We start from the raw sequence: 13,461 nt of genomic DNA, 5'->3' as shown, positions 1-13,461 counted from the left end.
TGGCTTCCTGTCACACAGCTGCAAGTCATTAGCCAATGTCCGTCGTCGATCGGCTTCCTGAACTCCGGCATCCTCTCGGACTCTTATCCTCCGGGCCTTTGGGAAGATGTCGTTTTTCTCGAAGAAAGGAAAAGCTAAGCTCATAAAAATCCGGGTTCTCGCTCCTTGTCTGAACTAATTGAAGGGGATTGCCAACCAGTGGGGGGTTTTTTCTGAAATTTCAGCGCTAATATTCCCCAAATGGTTGCATTAAGCACTTGCTAAAAATGTGAGCAGCACCAAGGCTATGGCGGGTGTTTAGTGCCTTTATCGGCATCCTGCATGGTGGTGAGCCCCATAATTTCATCCTCTTGTAAAAAAACCATAATTAACAGGCTCTGGGGACATCCGTGTTCATGAGAGGGCGCGAGTGACCAAAAAGTAACTCTGCTTGTCGCTCTTATTCTTGTGGCAAGCCGGACGAAAATTTTGACTGAATTAAGTGAGCAAAATTTACCTCCGTGAATAGGGGTTTCGCAATTTGAGGATATTGATTGGTGGCTCGTTGGGGAAAGAACAAAGCATTGCCAAAAGTCAATGATGGGAGAGGTCGCTTGGACATCAAGATGAGAAAACATGACCCCGAAGATGTTCTTGCCCCTATCTGCGGAAAGAAAGATAATTCTGTTAGATATTAGATTGTATTCAAAGTATATCTATACTCTATGTATGCTTCTATATTGGAGTAGATAATCCTACTTTTCAAAACCTCATAGAAAGTCGTAGTTCATAGTGTTTCATTATCTTCTTGCAAGCTGGCTGAAAAAGAGCCGAATGGAATATGATGTATTGAGGTAGACAGTAGGTACTCGCGTTTGCCCGGTTTGCCTGGTCCTGATTTGGTTCTTAGCTGGATGAGATTGTAGGGTGCTGCGATCGCTTGTTATATGAGACGCCTGAGTGGTGAGAATAAATCGATGGAAGAACAAATGGTTAATTAAACGGCGTCGAAGATGTCTAGGTGATCATGGCCTGGATTGTTAACTTCGAGTAGCGCATAAATTGCATTTTCGTAACTGAGCACAGCGCCGTAACTCCAAGTGCCGTAAGGCAGTGATTCTAGTTAAACCGTCTATCGAAACGATGGTGTATAATGCAAAACAGCATAGTGACCATTCAGTTTGGAAGCTCAACTTTCTGGCTATCAGGGTTGCGCGTGCTGGACTGCTGCGATTCGACCTTCTTTTTCTGAAAACGGCCCTGCATCCAACACCTATACATTTTCAATTTCCGTTGTCGATTAACAATCAGTCGTTGGTCAACTCCAAGCGCCAATATTTCAAATCCGGCATCATCTGGTGACTCCGGAGCTGTGTCTGCAGAACCTGCAACCTTGCTCTCGCTAGTTTCCGGAATTCCATTTTGGGGGCTCCATCGACCCCAGATGTGCTCCAGTTCTTCTTTCTCAAAGAAGTATACTCGCGTTCCATCCCCTCTCACATAAAAGTTTTCACCCATCCACCGACCGCTTTTAAAGCGCACTTGTGCGAGATCCCCCTTCCCATAGTCCCTGAAAAGCACATGGCCACCGGGCTTTAGAACCCGGTGAATGTTCTTCAACGCGCGGCCCCACTCGCTGGGTGAGAGGGCGGAGAAGATAAAAATCATCACGACCACATCAACAGAATCCGGACCTAGGCCAGGGGGTAAAGAATCCTCGCCCTCAGCCGAAACGTCCCATACATCCGCTTGCATATACTTTTCATCATACTGCTCACTCTTGCGCATAACCTCCACTGCTTTCTTAGAATAATCGCACGCATGCAGCCTTAGTTGCTCATTCTTATTATTCGCAAGAATTGGAAACGCGGAATTGCCTGCTCCTGCGCCAACTTCCAGAATAACCTGAGGACCCGCGTCGGGTTGAGTAACCTCCACTAAGATCGGGAATTCTTGCTGGAGCCACTTGCGATTCTTGAAGAAATTGCTCGTATTGTGCTTGTAAAATAGATTCCAGAATTTGGAAGGGTTCGCATTGTATTTGTCACGAGCGTCCTCTGGGACCGGTGACTCTTTCTGCCTTAAGTATTGAAGCTCTGCGTATTCTCGATAGTCAGCGTCAGTTTCAACGTGATCCCAAGCGTTGAATTCGAAAACATCGTCGCCTTCTTCGAGATAGCGCGAACCGAACTGGAAAGGATCTGTCCGCTTCTGGTTGTTTGTGGGGTCGTGAGATCGATGGCGGGGAACTGGTTGAACCGCTCGCGCGATGGCTTCATAATCGTCATTTCCCTGGAGTTCTAACGGAGCCATAGTTTAAGAATTTCTCCAGATATTGCAATGAACGCGAAAGGAGAGTAGGTTGAAGTAATGGTGCGGGGAAATGACCGTTCGAGTGAGTTTTCTCAACATTCTGAATTTCCGCATCCAAAAAATTACACGGATTATGGTTTCTCCAGGCATGAGGCTAAAATAAGCTATGTTGTCATGTGACTGTAGTGGGTCGGATAAAGGTTCATCCCCGCATTTTGTGCCTTGAAATGTAATTACGCTAAGGTTTACTTTACATTTTATCCAATGAAATGATTGTATCTGGCAGTTAATTGGCTCCGAGGTGCGTACGGTGTTGTAAAATAAGCCTCGTGTGAGGCTGAGCCGAAGCGAACCAAACCATCCAGAAAGGGAAAAAAGCCAACTTCATCGAAACAAGTCCTGAAGGCATCAACAATCAATTCTCCTCAATCTTGCCGTTTTTGCTTCCATCAGCGCCGTGTCGTGGAAATTTTGCGATTTCGATATTTACGTTTGTTGCTGTCTTCTTCTTGTGTTGATGGAGGGCTGCCCTTTCTTCTTGTCCCTTATCCTTATCACAATGTCCATCGTAGCAGCGTAAAATAGATCTGGGGTTACCCACATTTTAGATCAGACTGGAGCCAATTCGCCCAGTCAACGGAGCGCCCCTCTCGTTTTCCATCTGTCCTCTCCTATTATTACCGTTCATATATTTTCATTTTATCTTTCGGTTTTTCAACAATAAACGCCTTCAAAACGCACCCTATTTATATTAATTGACTATATAAATAGCGGGGTGAAGATGCTCGGAAGCTTGTGCTGCTGCTTTCCCAGCCCCAGACGACTTCCATCCGCACCTGTTCTCCATCAGCAGCCTCATGACCCTCAAGCAGGCTTCAGACGATGTGGTGGGGTCAGTGGGGATACCGATGCACCGGGTATAGATGAACCATATCTCTCCACGGCTCCTCTACCAAGATATACACCACGCCCAGTCAGCATTCATGAAAAGACAATTGCCTTTGAGCGTCGCCAGTCGAATTTAAACGAACAGTCTGATTTCCCATGCGAGCAGAAGAATAGATATGAGTTTGAACGGGACCTTGCTTCACCTCAGCTAGATGATCGCTCCTCTGATGCTTCATCCGAGGTATCCGTACCGAGTAGCTTTGGCAACACATCCACTGCGACGACAGAAACTCCTCCGCCTCCATATTCATCCAACTCGTCAATAGCACCGTCACGTCGTTCGATGTCGATATCTATATCAACTCATAGGACGGGCTTCACCTACGCAAGTCTCGAAAGCATCGAGCGTGAATCACCCGTTGCTCAACTTCCTCTAGTACCTCCTGCTGCGGTGTACAGATCGCATCCTGGTCATGAACCACCAGAAACCAATGGCGGGGCAAATAGACGCTCTTTGGAGGGATCCCAAGGAAACGGTCGATTACCCCCCCTAGCTCCTACTCACCCGAGGGAATAAATTCCAAGCGTATGCCCATATCAATCAGATATGTTAATACTCTGGAAGGAACATCACAGTAATTTTCCGTCTTGACTTTAGACCATGTATATTCGAACCAGGAATCCACTACCTCCGGTCATGACTACAACCTGAAATGGTACACTCATTTTACACGGTGCCAATATAGAGAACGACACGCATACAAAACACAACATACATCCGGGCATACTACCCAGTTCCAAGCTTGGTAGATTACCGAGCGTATATAAGCGTGACCAAAGGCCCTGATGTGCACAGGTGCCACGAAGCCGCAACCCATCAACCTCTGCCCGAGACTCTACGATATACATCGCGCTCCTCCACATCAACTCTACAATTCAGCTGAATAGAATGTCGATCAATACTAGAAACTTCACACGCGCACAAAGCACGCTCTGTTTCCATTTTGCATATATATAATAAGACTATATTATCACGCCGAAAACGAATGCGAATACATATTCATTCACAACAATATTTTCATTAAACGCATATTTCCACACATCACAACAATCCTTACACCCCCCGTGACCGTCGAACTATTTTTTGTCCCATTGGTTTTTATTCCCCCGGCAGTAGTATTTTACTAAAGTCGTTTAGATTTCTATTGGCGTTTTCTGGTTTGACGAAAATGTCATTTTTGGTTTTGTTTTGTATAAATCTATTTCCATATTGCCAGCAAGACTTTGTGGGCAGCGGCCGCGTCCAGGGCCGGATAGCGGTAGGGATCAAAGGGCCAGTGATGGTCCTAATACGTGATTGGACATCTTAATAGCGAATGTGACTGACGTTCATGTAGTAATTATGTATTTAATTGCCAAATAATTACATTGAATAAGGAATATAACTATTGGAAAGACAAACTGGACTCTCAACAAGTTACTTTTTAAAAGCCAAAGAAGCGAAGAAAAGAGAAGAAAGATATCTAGTAACGCCTTTCCTTCTCATTTTGCTTGCAGCAGCTTTTCTTCCAACCACATCTATAGTCAGGCATATAGGAGAGAGAGCCACCGACCACGTGTTAAGGATTCCGGGGATATGATTTGAAAATAAAACATTAAAACATGTAAGATTCATTAAGGGAAAAAGAAAAAAAAAAAACCCAAATTTCACGGTGACAATGCACATGCATCTTCTTCATTTTTGCTCTTCATGTCTTAAAAACTCAAAGATGAATACATTTGCGTTTGTTATTGTTTTTCGTCTTGTTCGTCATCATCAGGTATACTGGGTACTGGAAGGGAGAAGAGAGATAAGATTGGAAAAGGCAAGTTTACACGCTGGGCAGAGAAAGAGAGGGCGAAGGGGAAGAGGAAATGAAAAGGGTTGAGGGTGAAAGAAAAAAAGAGGAAGGGGCGGGGGGCTCTTACGCCAGACAAGTAAGTATATTATGAAAGCAAAACCTGAGCCAGACAAAATAACAAAGGGAAATTGAATCAGATGGAATGTCAGCCGCCACTTATATCAACGTGTAAAAGATAACCATTTCGTCCATCACGCAACTGACGTTAGAGAGAAAATATTAGAAAGAATAAGAAGAAATATAATGTGGCCTAGATCAAGGCGGCTTCATCGTGAAGAAAAGACAGGGAAGAAGTGTGGAAAGAAAATACAAAAGAAAGAATAGAAGAAATGGCATATAAGCATCGCTATGCTAAACGTAATAAGTTGAGATAGAAAACAATATCATGAAAAGATGAAGTAATGAGGAAGGTTGTAGAGAAACAGGAAATACAGAAGGGTTGACACAAGTCTATGTCAGTTCTTCAATTTCATTCGACCAAAACCTCGGTCTGCTCTGATCCGCTGCCGTTATCATCATAATCGTCATTCGCAATTGGAATCGGACCAGCTTGGGTTATATGGAGATGGCTCGATGGCTGTGTCGAGATCGGGTTCTGGGCTTGATTATAACTGTTATTGTCATTGTTGTCGGTATGGTTACTGTTACTGCCAGGCGGCGCAGAGGCAGAAGTCTGGGGTGCCGGTTCAGGCGCGGTCATAAAATCATCACCATGACCACTACTGCCAACACCGCCACCGTTGCCAGCATCTTGATTCTGATTCTCACTCTCATTGAGGTTGCGCGTCAGTCCCATAAAGAATTGCCCCGCAAACGACGCGACCTCATTAGCCAGGTTGCGCTCCATGGCTATCTCGATCATTTCTAAGTCGCGTTTCTGCTTTTCCTCGCGCTGCAATCGCTCCTCCTCGATCCGGCGGCAAGTGCCGTCAAGCTCTTTGGCGCGATAGCAGTTGGGGCATAGATAGTTAAGGTGACAGTAGGAACATGTGCAGGGTGGGTTTTGATGTATACAGTCTTGACATACGTGTATTGAGCACGACGTGCATTCCCGTAGCACGCTAGAGCAGCGTTGGCGCTGGTCACCAACTGCACGGTACTGCGGGCAAAAGATCGATTGGCAACCAAGCCACTTTTTGCGGACTTCAGGGGATGCTTCAAAGTAAACGGAGGCGGGGGATGAGGAGCGGCTATGGCTTTGTGAGATGGAGGCGGGTGTTTGGACCGTAGAACTATGATGGACGGCGGCTTGATTGTCGGAAAGAGTGCTGGAAGGGCCAGGTTCACTACTCGAGGAAGAGCCGTGCGATAATTGAGTGGAGAGCACATTTATCAGAGCTAGGTTGAAGCGGGGAGATGAAGCAGGATATTCTGCAGCAGGTCGGCCTCTGATTGTGCGAGATGGGTCTGAATCCGTTGCTGGGGGTGTACTTCGAGTCTCCGATATTTTGTCAGCAGTAGGCGATTGGGTGCTTGCAAGATTTGTCTTCTCCATAACAAGATCCCGGTAACCACATATTCGAAGGCGTAAGCCTCGTAGATCATGTTCCATGCACAGTGGCTTGGTACAGCTCTTACAGTGTACCTTCCACTGTGGCCTATCAAAACATTGCTGGCAGAGATTTCGAGGGCATATAGAAGCCTGGTAGTCTGGCGGCCCAAGCAACCAGCGTATCATTTCCGCATGGCCTTCCGGACGATCATGGTCGGGTGGATTTCCATATGCATCCTTAGGGAAAGTCTTGAGCCACTCATTGGTGGAGAGTTCAGGATCTTCCCACCCCTGACCACGTGGGAGAGGTGTTGCTCGGAGCCGGTCGACTTCTCGGTTAGCTACCCCAAGGCTGATCCCACCGCCTCCACTAAATGCAGGCTCAGTACAGCACCAATGAAATTTCAGGTTAGGGTAGGCGAGAGCAGGAGGACCCTGATTGTTGGTATTCGCTGCATTTGGGTCCTGGTCTTCCTGCATAAAACACGGGGACACTGCCGTTCCAGGTGCCCACCATGAGTGTTCAACGACAGCACCTTCCCCCGGTTTTCTTCGAGGATAGTGGCGATCGAATGCGCAGCTAGCACATAGAGTCTTGCGACAGCCAACGCAGTGCATTAAAACGCTACATTGTTCGCATCTCTCCAGAATCTCCTCGTCGCACTCATCACAAGTAATATTCTCTATAAACCGCCTATGGCTTTTCCGTAAATGGGTAGGAACGGTTTTCCCTTCACCATGTTCAGGGCCATCAGCCGTACCCAACGCTTCCCCGAAGCAGCCTGTTTCGTCGTGCTCCCATAGCCGTCCATCGCGTTTCGGGGGTTTATCCCTCTCATTTATTGATCCAATCCAGTTCTTTGATCTCCACAGCCTGTCAAACACGACCCATACCTCCCTCGTCCCTTGCGGTGACCTTGACGAGACGTAACCCCTTCTCCTAAAACAGCGTGCCGCAGGGGTAGTGCACCACGCAGTATCCGTCCAAATCCCCAATTTATGGCACAGCATGACGAAATCATGCGTTGGCTCTGAGTCTGAATCCCGGCGGAGTAGAGACGATGATAAATAAGGGCGTCGTCTATGGTGGCGGCATCGGTATGCGTATAGGCTCTTAAGCGCAAGCCGCTTCACTGGGGAGGGACTTCTACCTCTCTGATTGATTTCTGCATCATATTGAAGCTTGAACATGGTGAGGTACGGAATAATATGGTATTTCAAGGACACGTTCTTACAACCCCGCACAGAAAGGTGTTCAAGAGTATCCCTCCGCATATTCAGCACGGTGGAAGTGAGATTTTGCCCATTCACCAGTGTATTATCCAAATCTAAGCTCCTTAAAGTCGGGCTGAATGGTAGGATTACCTGGAGGAGCAACTGATCAAGAGCGTATGGTTGTCGCTGTGTTGACGCACCGTCCGTTCCACCTGATGCTGGCCGCACCTGGGTGCCAGACTGAAAGAGTAGCCGGAAAGAGAGGTATTGCCATGCTGTTGGGTAGGACCTGAGAAGACTTCTAAGAAAACGTGACGTATGGTAGAGTTGGAAGATGGTATCTGTCGGGGCCTGGAGGAGGAAGGATTCGAATATGGGGGTGTGTGTGGAAAAGACTCGTTCAAAAGTAGATAAGGGTCGCTCCGCCAATTCAATCTCCTTGGTCCCGTCAGCAGCAACGCGGTCGGCGAGTATAGACGGCGGTGTAGAGTCTAGCTCTTGGGGATCATCTAGTAGTGACTGGTTTGGAGGAAGTTCGCTGGCAGAAGCCATGGTGACGTGACGGTAGAAGTGAGGGGAGGCTGAACGGAAGCCTGGTGGTTGTGTGGTGGTGTGCAGCAGAACACGGACAGAACCATCATAAGCTGCCAAAGGAAGAGACTCAAATTGGGGATACGGAAATATGGGGATATGGGCTGCAAGACGCGATCAAAAAATGTGCAAACATTTAACAGGTCTGTAACCGGGGTGAACTGAAGCTGAGCACTCAATAACCCGTGTTTGGCAGCAAAGAGAGGTTTCGCCCGAGACCGTTTCCTTTAACGGAATGTAATAGCTGTAGTGTTCTCAGTGCGACGTAAAAGGGACTTCCCGCTGTTCCCTCCACACCATTGATGTAAAGCGTCATTAATTGTGTCGTCGAGATTGCATTATGCGGAATCTCGCCATGCCACGTCAGAATCACGTGACATTGACTTTGGTCCGGCTTTAAAAGATATAAGCGGCGTGTATTTCATGTGACGAGAGCACAGGAGATGCTGTATCTTATTTTTTTTTATACATATGATTTAAATCAGTCCTAGTATACGGATATATCTTTCTAATGTCTATTCTCGATTTCTCCCACAGTGTAGCCACGGGCAATCCCGCTACGTCCTTCCACAACCGCCGCACCCTGTTCCCCATCTTCTTCATATCTGATATCAAAATCGCTCCCCAGTCCTTGCCACGTTCTCTGTGAACGAAGAAACTCTGCCCCTGGAGATAGCACTCCGTTTATGGTCGCCAAGTCAGCGTTTTGCCGTTTGGCAAGAGCCTTTGATCCTCCAGCCTGTGCGGATGGGCCTGGTGTATTGGAAGAAGTAGGCACTGAAGATGGCTGCATCGGGCGGGTGCTGGACACAGAGATATAACGCCCTGTGCGCAAATCAAACTCTGGAGGAGCCGACTCCTCTTCAGACCCTGCATCAACATCATCGCCATCGTCGTCGGAATTGGCATCGCTAGTCGGGTGGTCCTGGGGGATGTCTTGGCCAGGATTCTGAATACTGTTACTAGCTTTTGTAATGTCCAGAATCGCCTGGTAATCGCTCTGCCATTCGCCCGTCCACACGCGATCCATATCGCTCTTCAATGCAAGCTCCAACTCAAACGGTGTGATCACAGGTTTCCAGAAGTCGCTGCTATCCACAAGTGAGCTTTCCCAGCATCCGATCACAACCCAACCGCCTATTTCACTGAAATTCGCTACCTTGGCTGCATTCAGCTTGCCGACAACGAACATGTAGCTCTTCTTACCAGCTGCGGCAATCTGGGCCTTGACATGCTCCACTATATGAAGATAGTTTTTGACGCTCAACGTATTTATCAGGACTCCAAAGATGGGAACCGTGCTGAGTGAAGTTAGGATGGCGTATCTACGCCGCAGCGTGATGGCTGTGGAGGCGAGGAGTGGTTTTCTAGTGCCTGTGACGTGTTGCCCTGATTCCTCATCTGTTGAATAAATGTGAATAGTAGCAACTCGAGACGAAAGCGTGAGGAGAAGCGCAGTCGGTGGGTTAGAGATGTGAAACAGTTGCCATTCCCTTAGCGACTCGGGCTTGTCACTAACGGAGCCGGGCACGGTTCGGTTCGGGATCGGGGACGAGGGATTATGAACCACAGATGTAGCAAATAAGTTTGTATATCCTTCCTGCTCCGCTAGTGTCGATGTTATTTTCTCAACATAGTCCGCAAATGTGACATCTGCCGCAATGACCACCTTCTCTTCCCGATTCGGATATGTCTCCTTGAACGCTTCAATTAATGGAGCAGCATCAAGCTCCCTACGTGTGAAGATGTAGATGACGGGTAATCTTGCAGTTGGCGATAGACATGCTCGCCCATAATGAACAACTACATCCGCATTTATGTGTTCAGCTGCAACCTCATCCACACAGCAAGTTCCGTAGGAGGTGTCCGCAAGAATGTAGAGGCGAGGATGATCCGGTGTCTGCGGACCGCTAATCTTTAGCGAGTTAACCACCGAGTTCGTCACGTCATCCACATCGCCCTTTTGTGTTCCATTCGCAGTATAATCAGTTGCAAGCTCCCCGGTTGCACTGTTTGCCTCATCTCTTACCCCAGAAGAAGAGGTGCTATCGAGGTTTGCGAGGCCGCGGCTTAAAAGCTGAAATACCCGCGGCGCATCCGGGAGCATATCATCTGGGAACTGCAGGGCTATTCGTTTCCATTTTCCTTGTCTTATTTCCTTCAGTGTGCGGTCGATATCATATTTAACGCGAAGCTCGTCGTCGGTGATTCTCCTTGTAACGCGGGGTGCGGGGTTCTTATAAGCCTCGAAAATATGTGTTTCCGGAGTGGAAAGAATTGGGGCTGCTTCTAGGCCAGTCGCCATGACCGATGTAATCTTAGGCCTAAGATAATAGGCGCTTTGTAGAGGGAGAATATATTGTGGGCTGTATATGTCAATTTCTGGATTCTCAGATGTTAGAGGGCGCTCTTTTTTTTGCCTGGTGGAATGACTAAAGATGGTTTTTTCGAGGCCTTATCTTATCTGATTAGATCCTCCGCAATCGCCCCCAAAGAGCCAGGAACGATCGTCCGATGAAAAATAAATCTCCCGCCGTGAACCAGCGTATTTATTATTAGTAAGTTGGCTTTAAATCACAGGCGCGTTTACTGGAAGCAAGGTTTGACAGATATACGACAGTTAGACAACAGCGGGCAAAAAATCACCCTGCTCCAGTTATTCAAGTGTCTGTTCTGAATGGAACCGGAAATCTATGTAATAGCAAAAAGAAACTCTAGAGCGCTCACTAGTAACAAGAGCATAAAAATGTCCAAACAATTCAAAAAAAGCATCCCGCCACTTATTTCGTCCATGTATTACCACAAATTCGTCCGCTGGTTTTAAGTTGTTGGGAAACAACAACTAGGAAAGCCTGGGTATCAAACACGGTCGTGGAAAAATTCGACAAGCTCAATCAAGTCCTTTAAATGCAATGACATGTGGTCCACATCTTTTTTCTTTGCCTTTGCCCTTCTTTCTCTTCTTGCGCTTTTTCTGCCCCTGCTTGTCCCCATTGTCACTGTCGTCATCGCTATTATCATCACTACCCACTATGAACCGTTTCCCAGATCGATGTTGATCCTCTTGTTCCTCTCCCTCACTTTCGTCGTCCCCTTCACCTTCTACGGCCTCATGCCAGACCTTAACAATCGATCCACCACCACTAATCATTCGTCCTCCGACATCGAATCCCAAGCCTGCAACTCCCTCCAACTCATCGTGTACAACCTTCGAGATGACCTTATTGATTCCAAGCTGAACAAACTGGACAGCCCCATCTGATTGGCCAACAGCAACGACTTTGCCTGCTCCAAGACTATCGGGAAGTAATGATAATACCTCGAGAGATTCGCCTCCATCAGGTTGCCGATCCACAACAATTCTCTCATCCTGGTCATCCCAAGCCCCCTTCTCCCACAAAGTCAATACCCCACTTGCTCCCCCAACAACAAGTTTTTCTCCTTTACTCGAGCCACCCGCTTTCAACCCAGAAACGTAGACCGAGCTGATTAGTTCCTCTTCTTGATCCTCACTGCGAACCAAAACTCCTCTGCGCAAGTCCGTCACCGCTATGGTCGTGCCACCAGTCGTGACCCATTGTTTGCTAAACCCCGAAGTGCTTGCCTCAGATGGGGGAAGTGGTGTAAGCGAAGAGACATAATCGTCGTGTGGGTGGTGAGTTTGCTGCGCTTTTTGAGAAATCGAAGAGGGAGGTACACGAAGGTCGAAAAGATGGAGCGCACCAGAGTCTGTTGAAAGAATAAGTGTCTCTGGGGAAAGTGCATGAATCACAGTGGGAGGGTCAATGCGGGATTGGGTCCTGCCAGGAGAATATATGTTAGCTCCAAGCTCTAAGGAAATTGTAAAAAGAGAATATATGTCGGAAAAGCCAATGAGAGCCGTAGGGTAAACGGGCGCAAGCACATACCCTTCCCCCAGTCGTGGAACCGCAATCTTCAAATTTACTACGCCAGTCTCTGCTTTTGCAGCTTTAACCCAACCATCTGCGCCCGCTGAATAAAGTGTCTCGCCATCAATCCCAAACCCTAAGCACCGACAACTGGCTTTATGTCGTCTTGTTCTCCAAGCTGTGTCGATGTGTCCAAAGCCATTTTTCAACCCAGTCGAGCCGTCATTTGTTGGAGGAATGCGAAATGTTTGAACATGACCCGATGAAAGACCAACTGCAAAAAGAGGCTCGGTGGGATGTATTGCCTGCGCAAACAGGTCGCTGGAGAGAGGGAGGCTGCACACGTTGTCGAACATGGCTTCTTTCTTTTCTGGTGAAGCTTTGGCTAGTTCGCTAGCCGTGGGAAAGTTCAGGGTTGCCGGAGGAGAGTTGCTTGGGGTGGAAGTAGAAGGGAGGTGGATGGGAGGTAGAGAGAAATTTAAAAAAGAGTTCTAGTGCGCAATTTATACACACCTAAGCTGAGCAGAGAATTGAGGCCATTGTGAATTAGTGTTTGTCTGGGGTGCTTGTTGTCGTGCTAACTACTGTTGCAAGCTCTGAATGTACTCTACTATGTAGAAGAACTAAAGCTCCGCCACGGGTGATTGTCCGCATTGTCCGCTGGCTCCGGGCCGGGAGTTAATCCGCTCTCAACTGCCTCTCCTGCCAAACCACTCCATAATTGGCCAGAAGTTATACTGAACTGACTGAACTTTTTTTGAAGATAAGTAAGCAACCTCTACTCCGTAACTACTGTGTAGTGTGTTGGAGAGAATCCTACAAGCTGTGTCTGGCTTATGAGGGGTACTTAAGTAGCATCTTCCTGTTCGCGTCGTTTCCAGACTTCTCCAGCCACATTCCCGTGTAATGTGCAATTAATGAAACCCCCGTTGCTATTTACTGCGTACGGATTATGTTAGGTGCCATCTGCAGGATGCATTGTCATGATGAATCATGGTGATAATGTCGGCGACAAGCCGCCAGAGATGTCGCAGGCGCCGGATGTTGACTTGACACAAGCTTGCGGGTTTTGATCAGCCAATACCGCCGGTGGGCCGGTGTTGCTGGCCAGTGCCGAGCGCCAACCGGACACGATTCCCAGCTAAATCGATTCAATAGATCCATCAGCATGCAGAGAGATCGTCCGAGCTGG

At 47.6% G+C, this 13,461-nt stretch overlaps 5 protein-coding genes across 5 annotated transcripts; 1 reads left to right on the top strand and 4 right to left on the bottom strand.

Moving 5' to 3' along the window:
* Window positions 1-661: 661 nt before the first annotated feature.
* BDBG_07368 (actin binding protein) lies at window positions 662-2,402 on the bottom strand. The gene has a single exon (XM_002622370.2). It carries the CDS (start codon window positions 2,290-2,292, stop codon window positions 1,156-1,158), a length of 1,137 nt encoding a protein of 378 aa, XP_002622416.1. The 5' UTR covers window positions 2,293-2,402; the 3' UTR covers window positions 662-1,155.
* Window positions 2,403-2,669: 267 nt separating this feature from the next.
* BDBG_07367 (uncharacterized protein) lies at window positions 2,670-5,372 on the top strand. Its single transcript, XM_031723061.1, has one exon. It carries the CDS (start codon window positions 3,074-3,076, stop codon window positions 3,755-3,757), a length of 684 nt encoding a protein of 227 aa, XP_031580140.1. The 5' UTR covers window positions 2,670-3,073; the 3' UTR covers window positions 3,758-5,372.
* Window positions 4,394-8,693, bottom strand: BDBG_07366 (uncharacterized protein). The gene has a single exon (XM_002622368.2). The coding sequence runs from the start codon at window positions 8,338-8,340 to the stop codon at window positions 5,551-5,553; it is 2,790 nt and encodes a 929-aa protein (XP_002622414.1). The 5' UTR covers window positions 8,341-8,693; the 3' UTR covers window positions 4,394-5,550.
* Window positions 8,694-8,887: 194 nt separating this feature from the next.
* Window positions 8,888-10,684, bottom strand: BDBG_07365 (diphthamide biosynthesis protein 2; the record flags this gene model as incomplete). Its single annotated transcript, XM_002622367.1, has 1 exon — window positions 8,888-10,684. The coding sequence occupies one exon, from the start codon at window positions 10,682-10,684 to the stop codon at window positions 8,888-8,890; it is 1,797 nt and encodes a 598-aa protein (XP_002622413.1).
* Window positions 10,685-10,889: 205 nt separating this feature from the next.
* Window positions 10,890-12,899, bottom strand: BDBG_07364 (WD repeat-containing protein JIP5). Its single transcript, XM_002622366.2, has 2 exons — window positions 12,288-12,899; window positions 10,890-12,179 (listed from the first exon to the last, which is right to left on the bottom strand). Exons 1-2 carry the CDS (start codon window positions 12,623-12,625, stop codon window positions 11,270-11,272), a joined length of 1,248 nt encoding a protein of 415 aa, XP_002622412.1. The 5' UTR covers window positions 12,626-12,899; the 3' UTR covers window positions 10,890-11,269.
* Between the last annotated feature and the right edge of the window lie 562 nt (window positions 12,900-13,461).

The sequence above is a fragment of the Blastomyces gilchristii genome (genome assembly GCF_000003855.2).
Source record: "Blastomyces gilchristii SLH14081 genomic scaffold supercont1.18, whole genome shotgun sequence".
NCBI classification, from domain to species: domain Eukaryota; kingdom Fungi; phylum Ascomycota; class Eurotiomycetes; order Onygenales; family Ajellomycetaceae; genus Blastomyces; species Blastomyces gilchristii.
The sequence above is the reverse complement of the archived record's forward strand: the minus strand, read 5'-3'. Positions and strand labels throughout refer to the sequence as shown.

What these genes read in the sequence shown, in the direction of transcription:
- BDBG_07368 (XM_002622370.2), bottom strand. Translation starts at nt 2,292, where the DNA reads ATGGCTCCGTTAGAACTCCAGGGAAATGACGATTATGAAGCCATCGCG.
- BDBG_07367 (XM_031723061.1), top strand. Translation starts at nt 3,074, where the DNA reads ATGCTCGGAAGCTTGTGCTGCTGCTTTCCCAGCCCCAGACGACTTCCA.
- BDBG_07366 (XM_002622368.2), bottom strand. Translation starts at nt 8,340, where the DNA reads ATGGCTTCTGCCAGCGAACTTCCTCCAAACCAGTCACTACTAGATGAT.
- BDBG_07364 (XM_002622366.2), bottom strand. Translation starts at nt 12,625, where the DNA reads ATGTTCGACAACGTGTGCAGCCTCCCTCTCTCCAGCGACCTGTTTGCG. An exon ending in GTTCCACGACTGGGGGAAGG is followed by an intron (nt 12,180 to 12,287) that starts GTATGTGCTTGC and finishes TTCTCCTGGCAG; the next exon opens with GACCCAATCCCGCATTGACC.